This window comes from Rhopilema esculentum, chromosome 19 (assembly GCF_057945365.1).
Source record: "Rhopilema esculentum isolate cy_ngs chromosome 19, ASM5794536v1, whole genome shotgun sequence".
Classification (NCBI taxonomy): Eukaryota; Metazoa; Cnidaria; class Scyphozoa; order Rhizostomeae; family Rhizostomatidae; genus Rhopilema; species Rhopilema esculentum.
The window spans coordinates 5,573,045-5,594,617 of record NC_142833.1 but is presented as its reverse complement, the minus strand read 5'-3'; the positions used below and the strand labels follow the sequence as shown (position 1 = coordinate 5,594,617).

The following is a 21,573-nucleotide window of genomic DNA, read 5'->3' as shown; positions in this document are numbered from 1 at the left end:
ATAGTTTTATAAGTGGCTTAACGAAGGCAGTCGAGGTCCCTAGAAAAAATATCAAAAAACATTGCTGCTTGGGGGCCTTTAAGGTTGGGGACCCTTTGTTCTTTAACTAAAGGTGACTTTGGCTCGTTACTCCGCTGAGTCGTTACCTCTTTAACAATAATACATGAAAAATAGAATATCAACAGAAGAACTATACATCTAAGAATAAAAGGCTAAATAGCTTTCTAAAGTTGATTGGCAAATTTTCCATAGTAGTTATGTATATTTTCCATAGTATATTAGATCAACCAAATCATTCTGTTACATAAAATTTCAAATTATAGAGTTTCGATTAGCAATAGTAGATTGCCAAGGTATACTGGAATGGTATTGGTATTTCCCTATGCTGTGTTCCAGAGCGAAAAGGATTTACAATGGGATGTGGAGAAGCTTGGTTTGGGCCTATCCTGGGAAGGTGTATCTTCGTGATAACACATAACAAATATAAAAGATTGAAATGATTGTCAAGAATTAATTTTTCCTGGTAACTGCAGAAAGGAGCCAAAATTTCATTGATGTTCACCTCGCTTATCAGGGCTCCTAGCTTGTTGAATAAATACAATAAAGATCGCATTTAGCAAAATAAAATAGAGCAACCCGGACAGATTCCAAAAAGCGATTGAACAATTATTTAATTAAACATCAAATTTTTAACATGACTAGGGGGCTATGGTCCTCTGCCCCCTCCCTCTTTAGAAACGCCACTGATCAGATCCAAAACAATCAGGCACGTTATGAAACATCGTGTTATTGACTCGAGCGTCTTTCAGTCATCATCCAGCATCAGCTCATTTTCCAACGAGTTTTGTATGAAAATGCATTTCGCTAATGAAGTACGTGGTTTTTTGGAGCATCAAGATGGAATATTCAGCGGAAATGGCATGTTTTTAGCCATCGTGTGATGGATTTGCTTGTTAACATGAACATATACGTACTTCTGCAATATGTACAAATTTTTCGCTAAATCAAAGTCCCTTTCAGAGATGCAAGCGAGGCCATTTACTATTCGTATCGAGGCATGTAGTGTTCTATTTCATAACACATTCGCCTACCTCTCTACTTTAACAAGAAGCCATAATGAAGCAACATCATGTAAAAGAGTATTTTAAAACGGAGCTTTAGATGTGCCAATGGAACAGGGTGTTTCATTTTTCCAAAAAAACCTTTCATCAAGGAATGGTTCTCTCATATTCAGGCAGTTTTTGCATCGCGTATGAGTTTGCAGAATCTAATGTACCATTTGCTGTGGTTGCTACCGAATTGGTCGTCCAGCGTGTTTCAAAGGTTTTTTTGCTAACACAATGAAATTGATTATCCAAAATCCCATCAAGGCAAATCCATGTGGCACTTTCCCTCTTTATGGGAGTTTGGTAGGGATGCTGTCAGAGACATCAAGGCAATAAGCTACTCCTTTGAAGGGACAAATAAAAAGTATATGAGAAATTTCTGAAACAGTACCACATGAAAGGCCGATTTGCTATTGTGGCTTTTGTAGAATTAACTGAGAATTTACTAAAAAATCTGCGATTTTAGAAATTCAAGTATCGTTTAGATAAAAGAGCTTTTACTAAGATCACTGGATAGGGTTGGGAAGCCGTTCTGACAAATGGTGAATGGCCATTGGCCAACCCTACTCGGTGTCATGCATAGCACGGCTAAAAAATCATCTGTTTTCTTTCTCGTAGATTGGCGAGTCCTCGGACGGGGGAGAATAGCTCAGCACATTGCACTCAAGCATAATCTGTACAGACAAGTGCACTTTATCAGCGACAAAATGTACCAAATAATGATTTGTAATAATAATAATAATAATTTTTATGAAAGAATAACCCACCAGATAAATGCTTGCACCAATATGGCAATTTGTAGTCAGCATGCAATCATGGCGAGGAGCGCTCTCCCCCCTTTTGAGGACGTTGCTCGCGAATTTTTTTAATTGATTGACAGTTTTTGCATTGTGAAGAGTTGTAATGTGATTGGTCACAATAAGTACATTTTTACTAAACAACTTTTTTAACAAAGTGAGCAGTGCCATACAACCAATCCTTGCTGTAGATGCAATTTTAACCAAGTTTAACCACAGACAGTTTTTGTTCAGCTCTCCAAAAGAATACATTTTTGCGTCACAATAAAAGTCCTTTTGTAGACGGGGTGCGAATGGAAAGGTGAGGGGTGAGGAAGGGCAGCTTGATTGGGTTGCCATTTGGCTAGCAGTTATCTGGTGGATGGCAATTTTATAGCTTTAATGGTATTTTCTTTGTTGCCTGCTTCTTAACTTTCGAAGTATTTTTCGTCTATATTCGTTGCATAATGGATTGAAACCACCACAGGGGCGCCATAATTTCATCCTTTGCCTTAAAATCGGTGTTACTTTTTGTCTGCCACAATGGATTTTGACCTTCAATACAAGGTAAAAACATATTGAGAAACTAATCGGTTTTTGAAAAATTATTTCATGTCATATACTGGAAAAACCAAATTTCTTCTCCTCCTCCCCCTTTTTTAATTTTTGACTCCTGTTAATTAATTTTTAAAGATGATCCTAAGCCCGCAAATAAGGAGCCCCCTATGTTATGGTCACAACTTTATTTTGAACGTCATTCTTAGTGGAGAGATGTTGTTTTATAGTACAGATCAATTTGACTTATAGACGATAAAGGAGGTTAATGGTAGGCATAAAATTTAACAATAATTGGGTTTATGCAGAGACACAGAAAGAAAACAGAAACTAGAGGGCTTGTTTGAGAGAGGGAAATGCAGAATGTTTTTCCTGGGGTTTAAAAACTTTGCAGTCGTAGAATGTAGATTTGCTTATCTAGAATGTATTTTGGCAGGAAAACTGCTGTAATTCCTGCTATTTGCTGCTGTTTTGTTACCCTCTTTTCAATATAAACCTCGTGGATTTTTAAACCCGACTGGGAGGTGAAATATTTTGTTTCTATCGCTTTCCTGCATGTAGGATCTAATAAATTCCTCAGGAATCCTTTGATATGGATATAATAAAACCTTGTAACATTATATCGTTTGCAATTTTCAAAGTATCTTTGTCTGAAAAAATGGATAAGTGGAAGCTGTTTGAAAGGAATTAAAATAGGAAGCTATTTGCGTGCAGCAAGGTTATGAAAGGAGACGTTCATCTCGTTTGCCTGATTCTGCCTCGCCTTGATATTTGTCAAACGCATCTTTCTCTTTTTAATATTTCGTTTAATCAGTTTTGCATCTCGCACGTTTAAAGGTTCGTTTTTGTATTCCGCAATTTCTACAAGATTGTAATTCATTTTGAAATTCGTTTTGAAGTTGTTTTGATTGCTAATGGATGGAACCAGTTTGGATTTGATGTTCGGCTTATTTATGCATTATCTAACTGTTAAACCTATTTTTAAAGTGTTCGTTCTGTAACCGCTTGCTAATACATATTTGACGCGCATCCACCAGGGCACCCTATGGGGCCCGTTACGGGTCGAGGACCAAACGCGAACTCTCTGCAATCGTGCGTTGCTAGTTTTTTCCGCTCTTATGAGTTATAGAGTTGATCAGATGACATACTATCTCGCTTTTGTTGTTATCATAGTTTGTTTATGTACTTTGTTTTATGTTTGGGGAACTTTAAGTAATTAATCTGATAATTATCTATAGATAAAGACAAATATAAATATATATATATATTCATATGTTTAAAGTATTGCCGCAATTTCTTTTCTCTTTCTCAACGTTCTTGACCATTTCCCAGCGCTGCCTGTAGCCTGCTTAAAAAGACCCCCAGAACAACTTCATATACAAACCTCAGGTTTGCAGTACGCCTTTCATTTTTCTCTCCCCCCATCGACATGTAGCAGGCTTAATCAAAATGTGCAAACAGAAAACGAGGAACTCGTGTTGAGATTAATCACTGTTGCTGACTGGTTAGCATGTTATATAAAAGTGTTATATACAAACGAAAGCGAGGTTAGCATAATATTTAGGCCTCGTCAATAGGATTCGCGTAGCCTTGTAGCCACAATAAATAGAATGGCGGCCTATAACATCAAGATTTGTAATTTCTGCTGTAGGTGAAAGTCCGTGGTTTATAAACGAAGTTCAGATTTTCACTCTTAAAGTATTTTTCTCTATTTTAAAGGAGAGTTAAGACCTCTATCCATCATGAATTTTGCACTGTTTTGCCCCACCTGAACGATTTGAGCAAGCCATCGAACAGTACTTTTTTATCATGGCCATCGAACAATATATTTCTATCATGGCGAACTCTGAGATGGTCTATTCGAATAAGCCTTTTGAATCTGCAAATTCAAAAGATTTCGACCGTTATCAGCACGTTGATGACGAATTCTCAACATTTTGAGATCGTACGCCAGAAACAAATTATTCGTATTTATTTCCCTGCAAATTTGCTATTATGTTGACGATATCATAGTTGGCGATGACTCAAAAGGCTACTTTGTCCTAGGCCCTGTCACACTATCTTAGTCCCTGTCATACTACAGTGTAATCCTGTTATAACGTTCTTTGAGGGACCGGCGGATTAAGTTAAACTGTATCAGGTATTTATTAATCCGTTAACTCTTCTTTTGGATTCAAAACTCCTCATACCCGCATTTAGAGATGGTAGCAGCCAGCGCGATCAAACGTCACCGGATAAAGAAATATTCGCATGCCCCAATCGGATTTGGATTCACATGGATGCGGATTCACATGGATGCGGATTCACACGGATGCGGATTCACACGGATGCGGATTCACATGGATGCGGATTCACATGGATGCGGATTCACATGGATGCGGATTCACATGGATGCGGATTCACGGAAGTTTTTATATTGTTTTACATAGCATGCGCAGTCGAGCACGCGATTCGGCCTCGTCATAATTTCTTCGACGATATGCATTGTCCTTTTCTTTCCCCGCAGTCCCTCCCCCCTCACCCCCTCCCCCCTCACCCATCCACCAAAATATTATTTAAGGTTTGTAAAGAACTTGTGGAAGCAGATTTCATCACATTTTTGTCAAAGATCTGTGGACCCAAACCCTATCAGTTTGCTACGATGAAAAATTGCATCAGTTGTGTCAGTTTTCTGAATGCGAAGATATCGTAAAAGGAGATGAGGTATTTGAACTTCGTCTACAGGCCTTAACAACAAACCACTTGTAGTAGATTCTGTTCAGTAAAATACGCGATGTATCAAGTTAAATGCATGATGGTTGCCGAGCTCCGTGTTATGAATTCCTTTCCCTGCAAGATTCCTCTTACCACCTCTTACAATCACTGCCAAAATTACATGGAACACCAAACACTTTGCGCTGTGCTTTTCTATTTCTCATTTGTTTTCTTGAATACTACCACTTCCGCCCCCTTTCCCCCCAAATCAATGTTGAAAATATATAAAAATCACAGAAAATCCACAAAAAAGCGTACTCCATAACCCCTTTCTTTTTTCTATAGTAAATCAACATTGTTCCTAGGGGGAGAGGGGGATGGTTGAATTTGCCTTTTGAAAACCTACGTTAGTGTTCCAAGACTTTTGGCAGTGATTGTACCTACCGCCTAAGGTATTAAGGTTACGGTATACGTTTTTAGCAGGATATTTGTTTTTCTCTCCCTAAAAGCAAAACTATTACCGGAATCAGATTAAACTATACATCATTCGATGTTCAAGAAAGTGGCGATTCCAACCATATCAAAATAATTGGCAAATATTGTAAAATGATACTTTCAGTCAAATTTATTGCTTTGAAGAGTGTACCACCTTCAAAAGCTATTTTGTACCCTTGCGTTTGAGATAACAAAATCTGACTTATATCAGCAGAAAGCGCAGATCCTTATGTCTCGAATTTTTCAAATTCCTCCTCCCTTTGAAACTATTCCCTGCCAAAAACTGGCAAACAATTGTTCTTCCCTCTCATAGCTGTAATTGGCTTTAAAAGATGGACTAGAGCAAATACAAAAATTTTGTGACACGCTCTGCTTACCAGACATCTGTCCAAGCCGTGTGCAAATTTTTGAACCATTTGATTGGTTCCTTGGGTACAAATAGCTTTTTCGTACCTGTATGTAGAGGATTCACTGATCGCACTTGCAAAGCACTCGTAAACTAAAGTGTAATCTGCGTCAAGTCACTTGAAGCTTTAAGATCAATAAGCCGTACATGGAATATATGGATGTGCCATGCATTATTATAAATGAGACATGCGACCACAACCGCAAAGCATCGATAATCAGCTTAATAGGTCAAAAGATTTTTAGCCCTCAACTGAAAGTTTTGATAAAGAAATTATGGAAATCCTCAGTTATATGGGATTTTTTCCATTTTCAAAATTTCTGTTAGTTTAGTATCATTGTGTGCCAAATATGGTATCATTGTGTGCCTTGAAATTTCGGCTACTTGAATGTGAAAAAATCGAAAAATTGATGTTTCCATGCAGAAATGTGCGCTTGTAAATTAAATGAAAGCAAAATTTTGATGGACTCATTTTTCCAACTTGGGGATAAATGCTGAATTTCTATTTGATTCAATTTCTGTTCAAATATCTACAATCTTGTCATATTACACAGTTTTTCGAGAAAAACTGACAATGCTTATGCATGGGCTCCGACAAAAGTTGAAAAGTGGGGGGGCCAAGGGAAAATTTAACATCCATAACAAAAGATTTTGAAAAAAACTCTATTGTTTTGCAAAAAAGTGGGGGGCCAAGGCCCCCCCGGCCCTCCCCCCTTCGTCGGAGGCCCTGTTATGACAAAAGTTCTTCAAATGAGTGCGGGCAAAAGGTGAATTTCTTTTCTACGAAAGTTGATAGTTTTGTCTCGTTTCCGGAAAGTCCGTCATTTCATTCCGAGATCAAGTGTTAAAGTATCTGTCTCTGCTATCAGTAAAAGATACAACAGCAAAATAACGTACTGTGACTGTTGAAGCATTTGTGGTTGCGGTTACGCTTGCGCAAAGACCGTTAAGTTTGATATGTGTATGCAAGTTTATCTCATTTCTTCCTGTTTATCTGGAAGCGAAAATCACATTTTAAGCAACATATTAACACGGTATTATCACTATTTTTACGGTTCATGCTTGGCAAAATTTGAATAGAATTTCAATATGTTGAGCCTACCTAAAATTTGAAACACATGTCCCAAAAATATTACAGTTCTGCTTTTTCCTTTGAGTTTCGTAACAAGACACATTGTTGTATGAAATTTAATTTCAATTCCTAAGATGCTGCTCAATGGCGGCCAATAAGCAGAGAACTTGGCGTCGACCTTGCAAACAACCGTTTTTGCAGCCTTGTAATTTTTGCTTTGCAGAATAACCAGTCATCTCCTCGAGGCTTGCAGCGCAATCTGTCTCTTCGTGAAAGAGCACTAGGAACACTTCCGAGAGGCAGCCAAAGCCAATCCCCAACACATTCACAACAACCTTCTGGTTCGCTCAGCGGCGTCAATGGAGATGTAAGAGAGGCGTTTGGCAAACGCCCGGGTCAAGATTCCTCTTGCCGAAATCTCAGAGCAGATTTACTTCATGCTGTTGATGATATCACTTCGGCGATGTCTGTGCTGGTTGATGAGCTAAGCAAAGGTCAGTAGCAGTGTTGTTTATTCAAAGACCTACAAGTAAGCAGTACCAGGGTAATTAATATCAGTGCAAGGATATTGCCCTAGTGGAGCTGACAGTGCAACTTTTATTTTGTTTTTTCCTAAATGTTGTGCTTCTACGGCCTCCAAATTGGGATTTTGCACCAATTCGGTGTTCTTGGCATCCAAAAACCACTACCCCCCTCCCCAATTCGATGTTGATTTATACAAGTTGCCTACGTGCTTATGGGGATCCCTTGACATTCAGAATTTCACCCTTTTGACACCTCCCGCTCATGATCAGAGGGATTCCTGGATGCTGTCAATTGCCCCTTTTTAAATTCACACACCGAATACATTAATAAAGAAAACTGTCGAACAACCATACTTCAGAATACATCGAATATATCGAACAACCACGATTCTTTAGAATAGCCAAATTCTTATCGAAAGTTGAGTTGTCTGAAATCATCCGAAAATAGATAAACACAAAGAATCGTGTTAAGTATAACAAAACCAAATTGTTGACATTTTAAATTTCTGAAAAAAATGGTTTTCAGAGAATGTTTGTTTGAAAGATTTCACTTCTAATGCACCTTGTAAAATGATAAAACTAACACTTCTGTTTAATTCTTAACTTCCAGATGAAGCAGAAGAGAACGACCAATCATCAGTTGTATCGGAGCAATCATCCACTCAGAAATACGAGCAATTGACACGTGATCTCGACTTGATTATGAATGAGCTTTCTGCAACTCAAGCCAGCCAAGATGTCGCTGAACTTAGAAATGCAGTCATCACATATTAATCCCACACAGAGAGTATCCTTCGACAGCTGATTAATGTGTTTTTTAATTTTAATGTATTGAAAATATAGCGCTGCATTTTGCTACAATGGACGTCCTTACATATACTATATTCAGAAATTGTAACGAACATTTAACTATATGCATGAACTGTATAAACATTCCCTTATCAGTCCTAAGTAGCCTGCGTGCAGACTCTACGGAGGAGAATAAATAGGATTTTTTCTCCTCCGTATATTCTGCACGCAGGCTAGTCCTAAGTGGCTAAAGGGAAAAAAGAATGGCTGAAGCAATAAAGGTCATTAAAACGCTATTTAAATGTTTGCAGTGACCAGTGCTTTAATGTGTGTTCACTTGTGTACAAGTTTTTGTGTGTCTGTGTGCTTCATTGTGTGCTTTTATACTTGATGGGAAATGATGGCGAAGTCCATTTTGTTTGGGAGCAGATCATCGAAAAATTGCCCCAGAGCTATAGAGAATAAAGAGCCAAGAAATTTAAAGAAAGGGAACAAACAAATAATCAATTCGTAGACCCTTCAATTTCTTTTCGGTGCACTTTTGTGAATGCATAACTTACAGTTCTTCATTAGAAGCTAATTAACCATGCTTTCCTAGGCTGAAAATGTGTGTTCAAAATTTCTAGGACCTTTGGTTTAGCAGGTTTTTTATTAATTAGGCTTTTTGAGTAACTTTACTAGCCAACTCATTCAGATGGCGGCCTAGTTACGTTACCTTGGTGCAGGCTTTTGTAAATAAAACTGCATTTTTATACATCTCGTGTGTTATTCTAATAAGTTTGTCAATTCATTTCTAATATTGCTTATCATATCACCATATATCTCGTGTATTGTAATGTATAGTTGTTATTTTGCCTCCGCGTATCACTGAGCCAAGCTTTCTCTGGATGCTTTCATGTCTTTAATTCCTGACTGGAGCTCTGCTACATTGAAAAATACTATCCACAAAGTACTGTTCCACTTGTAACCCAGTTGTTCCACTTTTTTTAAATGTTCGCCTAGTGTTTTTTTTATTTAAGCAATTAAAACATTAAGGCTAGGCAACAGCCACTTCATATGGTGCCATTCATAGAGGGAAAAGACACAAGGTCATCGAGTTACCTCATAAATGGCACTTACAATATATTTAACCATTTTGTCACTCAAGCCAACAAAGGGACAAGGAACAAAACAAAAAAAAGTTATTTAGGTTATTTAGCCAAAAAAAAGAAAATATAATTATAAAAAATAAATATGGGGTAGCTGCATTCAGTCAAATCGTTTTGTTTCTTCCAGAAAGGACATTGTAGCTTCCATAACTATTCTGTTAGCAAATACATTCAACTGTGGAGATTGAGATTGAGTCGTAGAAGCTGGGGGAAGATATTAGAGGTAAATCTGCAAAATTATAGATGGTAACCCAGCAGCCAATCACAGGCTATTTCGCTGTGTTGACTAGCTATTGTGCTCAATGTGGGTCTCCAAGTCCCATTTGCCGACAAATTGGGTGAGCCATCCTGTATTTGAAGACAATTTGGAAATTTGCCGACTAAGGAACCAAAGATTGCAAAAAACTCCTCGTTTTTACAATGGAGTTATTTTTCAAGGGAGGTGTCATGCCCCACGCGCCCCCCTATGGCGATAGGCCTGTAGTTGAAAAAAAGTTGCGATTCCTGACTTCGGTTTAAAATAATAACATGCAAATTTAACCACGTGAATCAAGATAATTGCCTCGCGGTACCAGCATTCCTTAATTAGGATATCTTTTCAACTCGTTTGGCTCGTGTTCCTGTGCACAAGGGCGGATCCAGAGCAAACTTTAAGGAGGGGCAGTTGGTAGTGGGGGCACTGAACAATTTTCAAAAATTGATGATGAGAGTACACTGTATACAACAATTTCAGATCCATCTTCAGAATAAACAACATAACTTTGAGGTAATCCTTGAAGCAAATTAACCTATCGGTCTCGGAAAATTTTTTCACCTGATTCCCATTCTCCAAAAGTGGCGCACAATTTTCAAAAAAGGGCACACACTTTCTAAGAAAGGGGCGCCAGACTTGCTTCAACTCGTCGAGGGAGGGGCAACTGCACCTAGTTGCCCCCCTTAAATCCGTCACTGCCTGTGCAGCGGTAGAATCAGTGCAGGAACAGGGCCAAAAGCAACATTGGCTAGGCAATAGGTTTCAAGGTGGCATTTAATGTTCTGTAAGTGTAGGCTATGAGTTAATCAATCAAGCTCAGCTAATTACACCAAAACTCTTAGTTGAACTGTCAAGTAGATTTTGCAAGAAAACAAATCTACGTATCAGCATGTTGTAGCTACCCATGTGAATCTGGCTGTATATTCATCGTGCGCCGACACCTATATCCTCAGTGGAGAGCTGGCTTTGTGCTAAACTAACAATGTACGCAGCTAGGCGGTTTCTTTTGTAGCTGTGAAGCTGCTTGCGTCGCCACCTGCAAAATAACGGTTCTAATCGCGAGACCAATCATTGACGCCCCTAAAACCACTAGCCAATGAAAGCGAGTTTGTCTTAAAACAAACAATAGATTCGTGCATTTATTACTCTGACGTGCATTGATAGTCTGTATATCGTGTACCTTTGATTTTTATATTAAAACGGGGGTTGCTCCAAGAAAGATTATTAATTGATAAAGCTCAAAACGCAATGTATTCACTTTTGTGAATTGTGATCTTCAATGTTTTTCGTGTTTACTTCTGGCAAAGTGATATGAAAACGAAAAATGCATTTTTTACACCGGAGGCAGCCGAGAGACTAGAAATATGTTCAAAGCGTTGAAATATTGAATGCACAGATATTGCAATACGGAATGCCAAATGTGTGTTGCAAAATTCATGTGCTGCTGCTACAACGATGCCTTTTTATTATTTCTACACTATTATTCCTCTCCGAGGTTTTCTTCCCATTCTGTACAATTAACTTCAAATCTTATGCATTAACAGGCCATTTTATTTTAATCGAGTCCAGCACATTATTTTGCAATACAGTACTGCGCATGTTTATTTTTCTTAGATTGGAAATTAAGGTGAATTGTTGCCCGACAATGTGGCCAACCTGGAAAACATCTGAGCAACAAATGTTGCCGGAAAATGTTTGAGCATTTTCAAACATTCGAGCAAAAGATTTCTTGACAAATTTGTCGGCCGACATGGTGGCTAAACTGGACAACATTTAGCAACATTAGGAATTTGTGAATGTTGCCCAACAATGTTGCCCAGTTTGGCCAAGCTTCAACTGGTGTTACAACAAGCGTAATGATAATATGATATAATGTGGAATAAGAAGGCCATTGGCCTATTAAACCCTTTAGTTTCTTTTTAAGTGTATTTACATTTGTAGCTTTTGTTACTGCAAAATTCGTCAATATAATTTCTCAAACTCTATTTCAGTATAATTCTCAAACGCTATTTTGCATTCAATATAGTTCCTGGCCAAATTATTCTAATAGCTCCTTAATAAGGTTGGGGAATAGTTCTTACACAGGTTAGTCGCCAAAAAAGCTTTAACAAAATGAGCTTCAAAAGCTGCAGGCTCTTTTTCCTTGTATTCGAAGAACTTCGTTAAAAATATTTTACTATCACTACCGATCATTCTGTGTATAATTTTAAATATTGTTATCATCTCAACGTTATCTTCTAAAGATTAGCATTTAGCATCTTCTGTCTACCAAAACTCGCGATAAGCTTGCTGTTGAGTATTCTCGAAACCAAACAACAAGAATGTTAAGCCATGCGCAAACAGGAGCTGGAGCATTTGCCTGTGAAAATGTCACGAATGGCCGCCGCACATGGTTTGCATTTTGCTCAGGAAAAATGCTTCACTGTGCGCCTTGCTTTCCCCGTCTTGGGACTCATTTTTTGACAATTGAAGAATACCCGATAACAATGGTACTTTAGAAAGAAAGGGGATGATTATTACTGACCATGCTGTTGAGGAAAAAATCTTGCGTCTATTGTCTTGCGGCATTTAACAGTTTGAATCTAAAACTGGTCGTTGACATCTCTCTGCTGCTTTAGGCAGATTTTTTGAATGTTTTTACAGCTTTTTATTACAATGACGGAGATGCTAAAACACGTTATCTTGTTTTGAAACGAAAACGAAGAATAAACACTAATATTTTTGAATATTCACAGAATCTAAGGAAGATGTTAAAAAAGGTTATTTCTTGTTTGAACTTGATTACAAAATTAGACACGAAATCAGCTTAGCATTGATAAAGAAATATGTTTTCTTGAAGAAGGATTTCGCAACGAAGAAATATTTTTTGTGAAGAATGATTTCAAACTGATGCGAAATAAGGGATTATGTTGCACAATGTGTGTATTGAGAAACACACAAGTGGATTAAAACGAAGACAATGGGCTTGATAACATGTTCAAAAATACCTGCGTGTCAAAAAACAGCTGTCTTCTTTGACAATGAAGATGCATGACAAAGCCCCCGTCATTTCAATTGATGGTTGATTCCAACCTGCTAGCAGTCTTCAGTTCACTTATCTAGTTGATTCTTTAGACTTTTGGTGAAGCTCTGCGCAAGGTTGATCGAATATTTTGTTAAGTTATCAGTAGAACTGGAGGAAAAGCTGCGAGAAGATGAAACAGATCTTGATACTGGCCTTCCTTTTTCTTGTCACGCTGTTGGGGCTAATTGAAGCAAAGAAACATCATCATCATCACAAAAGAAAGGACCACACGAAGGATTCGCATCATTCTTTGAAGCATCATTCGGTATGATGAACAGTGTCAATATTTCTATCAAATTCAATCCTCCTAATGCCTTGCTTATTTCTCCACTCCATGATTTTCTTTCTGCATTTATAAGCTTAGAGCATATTCACGATTCTAAAGTCGCATAGCATTTGCTCTGATAAACATAATCTTGATGCAATGCTACATGTGTGTAATTCAAACTGAGTAACATTATATTGGGTTGAATGAACCGGTACCATTTGAAAGTTTGTTGATGCTCAAGACATTTATGCACATGTTGTGTTCATCAAAAGTCAATTTGTCACATTAGGAGCCTATTTGTTAAATCAATGCAGTACCCTTTCAAATTCCCAAAAAACCACCTTTTGTTGCATACCAGAATAATCACGGTCTTTGCAGAGCAGCGGAGTTAAGAACGACACATGACGTCATAAATAGCTCACAATACTCGCTTTCATTATGAAACATTGTAAAGCAGTACATCCCCCTTGTTGTCTAATTGTTAAGAAACTCTCAGTATTCTCTCAGAAAAAGAAACTTTTAATTTTTAGCATCCTTCTTTAACTGAGAAGAAACAAGACAGATGTTCTGCCACCTTTATACTTCCAACAAAATAGCATTGGACTTAATATCCCAAATTGTCACAATTTACTGCTATCCAGGAACTAAGAAGCAATACATGTTGATCAGGTTTTTATCAAGGAGCTTGCTAATTCACATTTCGAAATGACTTCGACTCAAAAATCTTAACAGAAACGCAGCATATTGCACTGCTGCTTCTATTTTATCGAAACATGTGTAAGAAGTTTCGACAATTTATTTGGGCTAGGAGCATTAAGATGCTAATCCCTACAGACACTGAAGTGTTTGGAGTCATAATTCAACTGTTCAAAACCGAGAAAACATGGCGCTCAAACGATCAACAAGCTTGAGGAAGGCCAATTTGAGTCTTCTTTGGGATGCTTTGGCTGCATTCCTGTCCATCACGTCTCCTTCGTGTAATCCCTTTTCCTCATGTTACCTCTCTATCTCTGCCGTGGTCTCCCTCTAACTCTGTCACACGCCAGAGTCAGGTTCAAAGCCACAAAAGGCTGACTTGAGTGCCATGCACAAACCCCGCCTTGGTTCTATGGCTAGCACAATATAAACAGTTTTCCAGACATTGCAACTATCTTCCTAGATTATTGTAAAGATGTTTTGTCTTTATCATTCCATTTTAAGTAAAAACGAGCTCAATCCAGTCATTTGTCAATAGGAGAAGCATGGCGAGCACCACAAGAAGCATGAAGACCAGGCAACGAACTACTTAGGCTTCAAAGATCAAGTCAGACAATTTCAAATGAAGATTCGAAGTATGCTTCCCAGGTGAGGTATCATTTTTATATTTGCAAAGACAGAGTGGATTCAGTCGCATACATATAAATCAAGTCGCCCTATACCATATTTATTGTTACATTGTGTAAGCGACTTGGGCATAGGTATTTTAGAACTGCACACATAGTTTCTTAAACAGCTCTCCTTTATAATCTTGACTTCCGCTACCACATTGTGAAAACTGTTACTATCTTTCACCTAAGAAAACCATGTCCTGCCAACTTCTGCTATAAATTGATTGCCTTAATTACGTGATGCAATGGAGTCCACAATGTGGTGTCGTTAAAATCTACTTCGTAGAGAAATCCTATTGCCTATGACAAAAATCTAGCTTGAAACTTTTTGAACTGTACCCCACAAAGCCCAAAACAATGTCGGGAAATCCCTTTCAGAGTCCAGAATCAGTTGATTTGTTGTAAATTTGAAGAGGTTTGTGAAAGGTTTGTACAGAGTTAAGTGAGATGATGACAGGCAATTGAAAACAAAATAACTTCAACTTCTGCACACAGAGAATGCCTTGGCTTTATTGTATATAGGAAAGTATAAAAATGATGACCTATTGGCTGGAGAAATCATGAAACTATTGCTCACGTCTTGGTTTTGAATTGGCCAAACTATCAACCTGTCACTTTTTGAGAAACGTAAACCGCAGCGGTGAAAAACACGGTCTGCAAAATAAGCTTTAAAATCTACATTACAATCATGGCCGCTTCTTCGGTGGGCATGAGTGGGTGACACCCCCTTGGACAAACTTTCCCATGCAAAAACAAGGAGTTTTTTTTGCAAATCAGGAGGTGCTTTAGTCTGCAAATTTTTGCAAACCTTGCTGGCAAATGGAACTTGGAACTCACCCTTCAGCACCATTCCTAGCAACAGTCCTGCTTTCAACATCTGGTTCATTGTCGTTTTTAGCTCTCAGCTTTTTTGAAAACATTTTAGACAAAGTAACGATGATATTCAGCGACTCCTTGTGGAAGGACCGGTATCGATTCAGGTTTAAGTTATGGTGTTAGGGAAATCACTTTGAGATTCTACATTTTTTTATAGATGTGAAAGCATTGATAAATGCCCAAAAGGCACTTGTTGCTGGAAAGGAAAGTGCAAGATGCTCCCCCACAGGATCAACCAACGGTGCAGTGACCAATGCCCATGCAACGACGAAAAAGACATGTTGTTTTGTCATCTTAGAACTGAAGGTCATAACAAGCGCAAGTATGGAAGATGCTTTATCAAAGGAACCGAGATAGGAATGAAGGGGGTAAACTTCATCCCAGAAGCCATCGAGAAGTTGAAAGATGTAGAGAAGAAGCTCAAAAAATTTGGAAGGGAGCAAAGAAAAATGAAGAGGGAGCATAAAAAGAAAGACGATAAACAGAAACGCGGAGGAAAGAAGCACAAACATGCTGGAAAGCGTGGAAACAAGAAACATGATGGCAGAAGGCACAAACATCATAAGGAGATGATTTAAGGGAAAGAACATTTTAAGGGTGGTTTGCATCAGAGACAGTCCAAGTCTACACCATTCAAGAAATACCAAATTGGATCAATAGCCTGTTTTTACACTTAAATGAGCGGTTTTCTCGCATTTTTTTGTTTTAGACATTTTTAAGTCTGAAAAAAACTTGTCCAGAGTGCTGTATGAATATTATTATCAAGTTATCAAATATTAACGAGCAGAAGCAATACAACTATGTTTTACGTAGAATTTGTAGAAAAATGCTTTTTTCTTATAACTGACAACAACAAAAAGGTACAGAACACAACAGTTAATTAAACTGCTCTTTTTCTTCTTAAGATCAGATACATGTAACAAGATTATGGTCAACATTATGTTAATTCAGAAATGTTTTTTTCAGTTGTATCCTCTCATTCAGCTGTGGCAAAGTTTGTGCAAACGGCAAACATTACGCTCGAACTGAATTAGGCCCGAACTGCTCTACAGAAATGTGTTCCATTACACCGACGTAATCAGAGCTCTATGGTGAATGATTGTTAGGTAGAATGGATCTGTAAATCAGTTGAATTATAGTGGCATTACACAATAGAGAAAAGATTATCCTAGAAGACTCTACAATCCTTCACAAAATTTATCGAGAGCAGTGATAAAATCAAAACAAAATTTTTGACAGTTAAATACTTGACTGATATTTCAGCCCCTTACCTCTTCAAGCAAAGTTGTTGAGATCTTGCTACTGTATGCGATCTCTACACTTTCTTTTTTCGACGATCTTCACTAAATTTCTTTAAACAACATTGCTTGAAGCCGGGGATAAAAAAATTAAAATTACAAAGGGTTTACAAAATCATTTCAATAGATTTCCTCTTGGTAAAATACACTAGACAAACGACATAACCTATCCTAAGGGAAATTAGCTGAGGGGGCAAGCCTTTGTTCGTATAAAGAGGAGAACACTAGCCTATTGTTTAAAACAATGAAAAGTCATTGGGGCAGGAGGGGAAAAGGTCCTCCTGGTTAGTATGTTAAAAAAGGCTCTGACAAACGATGGCAAATGATTGTAGAGGAGGCACAACTGTCTCTTTATGACCCCCATCAATCTCCTACATTGTGTCTACAAGTTCAACTATTTGTGTTTGATTCATGTCTTTTTTTAAAGTCGTACTTGTAATCCCGTTTTTGGTCAGCTCGTGTATATATATTCCCTAGCTTGAAGTTTTTTGTTAATATTCTGAGGCTTCGTACTCTCAGAAACGCTCGACAAGAGCTGAAGTGTATTTTAAAATGTTTGCTTTGCAAGACATGATGTCAATGGTAAGAAGACAGTGGGTAAGCTGATGGATAATTAGGTTTTCTCACTGCCGCATTTTTCTTTCACTTAATCGCCAGTGATGGTTTGTCCATACCCACACACCACACACCCAATCCAAAGTATTTTCTTCGAAAAACATGAAGCATGATATCAGAAAACTTTGATTATGTTCTGATTGTATGCCTTAAGGCCACAATGCTTTCCATTCTTGCCCCTCTCAAAATAACTTTCCAATAGTTATTGGAAAATACAGTCAAATTGGTATGTATCCCAAGCTACAGTACTAAAAAGTCATTACCTGCTGTCTGTTCCATATATGTAATTGAAATAATCAAAAAAATATCACATATACACTCACACATAGACACACATAGTTGTATAATGTGTTTACATCATTGACATAGCTTGTTAAGGGCAATCGCTACAATTGGGCTGGGGGTGTGACTCTCTTGGAAGAAATTTATGTTGTAAAAACGAGTAGTTTTTGCCATGAAGGGTGCTTCGTTTGCAAATTTTCAGATGAGTTGGCAAATAAAGGATGGCTCACCCACTTTGCTAGCAAATGGGGCCTCAGCACCATAGGAAATAATAAACCGCATAATTTTTTTCCCTTTTTAAAAGAACATACAGCAAGCCAATCAGAATTGCAAGGTACTGTATTTTACTGCCTTAATAACAAAGTACTTAACAAGAAGCAGCTGAATAGGCAGCACCCTATCGCGAATTTCATTCCAATTAGGGCAATTTACCACTCAGTCACATATTTGTGGATTGCCTGATTGTGCATGTAAATATAAAAAATAAAGGACACTATAGAATAACAAAGTGTTTAAAAATAATAAGAGACATCCTTTGCTTAATAACCCTAAGTGATAATGAGCTTTCTTGAAAAATAATAGTGTATAGTAGCTAAGTGTTTTAAATTATTGTTTCTCTTCACCTTTTCTTGTAGATTTAGTGTGACATGTCCTTATTCTTGATCAAAAGCAAACCAGGTACGGTGACATCAATCAGTCTTTTTCTGAACAGATGCATTGCTGCCACAAAAAACACTTTAAATCCTTAGGTCAGTTTTTAAAAAGATCCAGTGCATAATTCTTGAGTTGTGCTGTTTAGATTTACCATTTCATCAATTATGCTTTACATTCTAACCAATCTTTTTGAAGTAGCTACATTCTTTGAAATTGTCACTCCTTTTCTATGATTATGTTGCAAATCCTCAAAATATCATCACTCATTAAGTAGCATGTAATTTTACAAGATTCACAAGGAAAAGTTTTAATGAAACAGTCTGGGGGGAGGGAAGAAAACAGTCAAATTAGCAAGGCAAGCAAGAATAGTATTGTCATGGCAAATATCTTAATATTGGACCAGCAAAACAATCATCTCTTCCTGGTTCTACTGTTTGACCCATCAGAATTGTGCAACTTCTGTGATGCCAAAGGAGGATTGTGTTGAGAGCGAATAACTTTAAAGGCTTCTAAAGTTGCAAATGGAAGTGATGTCAAAGGGTCCTTGTACTTAGCAGGGAGGCCAGTGATAACGCAAAGTGGCTTTTCTTGATGCCCTGGTTTATTGTCTGGAAAATAACCATGTGGAAAGTTTTTTAAATCAGTAAATATCATGAAATTCCGTGAACATTTCTTAGTAGCACTGGTATCATCAAGTTGCTCTTCACCATCAACAACTTTGGCATCATCTTCCTCGACTATTGGCATGGTTACAGAATGGAAACGCACTATAGGTCCTGCATGACAAACTTTGTGAAGTTTGGTTTTTTTCTTTTCTGCTTCAAGTTTTAAGAATGCTGCCAATGAGGCTAAGTTTTTCTCAGCTGTTATTTTTGCTTCTGCTAAAAGTTCTTTTTGGGTAAGCCTCCTCAACTCTGGCTGCTTGTAAACACGCTTTGTTGGGGTTTTCACGTTTCCTGTTGAGTCTTCACTTTTCTGTAGTGTGGATGAGCGAAACGTTTTCTTCCTCTCTTCGTTTGAAGCTTGTTCTGTGGGCCTTTTTAACTTGATAGTGGATTTAATCTTTTGCGTTGTTTTGGATTTAGTTTCGTCAGATTTTTTCAATGCCTTAAACGTTTTTACAACAGTTTTCTTTCTTTTTCTAGGACGTTCATCTTCTTCCTCGCTTTTTACCTCCTCATTTTCATCAATGCTAAAATCTGAATCAACAACATCGTCGTCATCATCTTCAGTCTCATAGACATTGTCGTTATCTTCCTCATCAAAGCCACCGTAGGTAGTTTTGTAAAAATCGTCCTCCTCTTCATCCTCGATCAATTTCTGCATTTTAGTTCCAGCATTTTGGCGTCGAGATCGTTCAGCAGCCATTACGATGTTGGTCCAGTTTACAAGAAAATTTAGCTTTCAACAGCTGGAATAGCAGGCAGAATCCTTATTTTTATAAGGAATCATCAAAACTTACAGAAAATCAATATGGCGGCGAAATGGTGGAGGCTGAGGCTGACACAAAGGTATTTCAGAAAGAGGCTACAAACTAGATAATCTAGTTGTTTTGTATCATATCGTAAATCCTCGAATTAGCCCCCTGGGGGCTTATTTATTTTTGATATTTTTGGATGGGAGCTTATTCGAGGGGGGGGGGGGGGGCTTATAGAATCATTGTTGACATTAAGAAGACATTATTAAAAGACCTCGTTTATTTTAGTAGAAATTTCTTTATGAGCATTTAATTAATTACTACCAAAAGTATGAATTTGTTGTGGTAATTCAATAAAACGCCATAGGCGACCTCAGATGGCAAAAATCATCAAATTGAGGATATACGGTAGCAGTGGGGGCTTATTCGAGGGGGGGGGGCTTATTGACAATTTGTAGTTCTAGGGTGAGGCTTATTCGAGGGTGGGGCTTTTTCGAGGGGGGCCGAGGCAATTCGAGAATTTACGGTATCTCTATATGAGTTGTGCAGAGCCATATTACTGTTGATAAAGGTCTGCAAGTCGATATTTTTCCTATCCATTTTGATATCATTAAAGGACTAGAAAACGCTGAAAATTGCTCATAACAAAATTGTACATGTTCAGTGAATGAAAAGTCAAAAGTTTTCATGATATACAGTAACAGTTGTGTGATAGAGCCAGTATGTAATAGATTTGTTTAGCAATTACACTTCGTTTTGTTTACGTAGCTATTTTTTATATTACGTAGATTGTTAGGAAATCCTCGTTGTGTCTCGAATGGTCTGTCTTCGCGACACAGCACAACGCAGCATTACACAGCATTCCATTCCATTGTTTTAGGATTACCCCATTGTTTTAGTCATTAGTTTATTTTATTTTAGGTAACATTTCATGTTTAGTAATGTTTTTTTGGTATTTTCTTTGTACGTATGAATAAACGTATAGTAAGTTAGATTCAAAGACATTCGGAGAGAGTTTCATAGAGATCAGACATGAAAGGCTAAACATTAAAAGGAAGCTAGCCGTTTCGCCCAAGAGGCTTGCGAAAGCTCTTGCGGTCCAGTTTGTATTTAGGACAGGCTGCGCTGTACCTCGTTATGTATTTTGGAATATTGCAATAAGTATATTAGAGTTCGCGAAGAACCGTTGCCGTTTATGTTAGCTGTTTAGATTAATGTTTAAGCTAGCCTTGGAATTTTAAAGACAGACATGGAAAGAAAAGTATAGCCGCTCGCAAGAAACCGTCATTCTTTGAAGTTTCAGTCTTCAGATCATGTCTCCACCATTTTAAACGTCAAGTTTACAGTTGCACCCAAGTGTCTCAATGCAAAGACCGAGATACAACTTTCTGTTTGGGGGGGACAGCCCTGATAAATATAAAAGTATAAAAGCAGCCCCCGCCCGGCCCCCGGTATCTCAGTTCTTGTCACAATGACATTAAAAGAGTCGTCATATAAATGGCTAAAAATGCGCCTCTTTATACCAGTTCTCCGACACCTGGTCAGTGCTGCAGGAACATTTGAAGAATTGATGGAGGTTTTACGAATTTAGTTGGTAACTGTTTCATTAAAAGAGAAAAATTAAAATTTGGAAGGGGGGGGGGGGTTACAAAAGCTGTAAAGACAATTTTTTCCCTATCACTGCACATTCTTCGGTTCTTGGTCTTCTCGTGTTTACTTAGAGAAGATTACCAAGTTTAGCCGTAACAGTCCCTTTTTGTTTGTTTTTGAGAGATCTTGTTGACTATTAGTACTGTTTCAAGAAGATGAAGGGGAAACTCTTTCAAGTAGTTTATGAAGTTATTTCTCTAATTTTTTTGCATGGAAGTAAAAAGTGAGAAAGTCATCGATTTGGGATGAGGGTTTTGTGACTAT

The 21,573-nt window shown here is 37.8% G+C and overlaps 2 protein-coding genes across 5 annotated transcripts in view; one reads left to right on the top strand and one right to left on the bottom strand.

Moving 5' to 3' along the window:
* Nucleotides 1-16,347, top strand: part of LOC135688033 (dystrobrevin alpha) — a 44,451-nt gene extending 28,104 nt beyond the window's left edge. For 3 of the 4 annotated variants that reach the window (XM_065204717.2, XM_065204715.2, XM_065204716.2), the window contains exons 19-22: nucleotides 7,328-7,598; nucleotides 8,239-13,147; nucleotides 14,385-14,494; nucleotides 15,551-16,347. In XM_065204717.2, coding sequence (XP_065060789.2) covers nucleotides 7,328-7,598; nucleotides 8,239-8,402 — 435 coding nt within the window. In that variant the 3' untranslated portion in view covers nucleotides 8,403-13,147; nucleotides 14,385-14,494; nucleotides 15,551-16,347. Of the gene's footprint in view, nucleotides 1-1,724; nucleotides 3,722-7,327; nucleotides 7,599-8,238; nucleotides 13,148-14,384; nucleotides 14,495-15,550 lie in introns of those variants that run through there. The other variant, XM_065204718.2, reaches the window with a different exon arrangement.
* Nucleotides 16,348-17,575: 1,228 nt separating this feature from the next.
* On the bottom strand, nucleotides 17,576-19,762 carry LOC135688039 (vacuolar protein sorting-associated protein 72 homolog). Its single transcript, XM_065204728.2, has one exon. It carries the CDS (start codon nucleotides 19,608-19,610, stop codon nucleotides 18,654-18,656), a length of 957 nt encoding a protein of 318 aa, XP_065060800.2. The 5' UTR covers nucleotides 19,611-19,762; the 3' UTR covers nucleotides 17,576-18,653.
* Nucleotides 19,763-21,573: the final 1,811 nt, after the last annotated feature.

Coding starts and splice junctions, on each gene's coding strand:
- LOC135688039 (XM_065204728.2), bottom strand. CDS start 19,610: ATGGCTGCTGAACGATCTCGACGCCAAAATGCTGGAACTAAAATGCAG.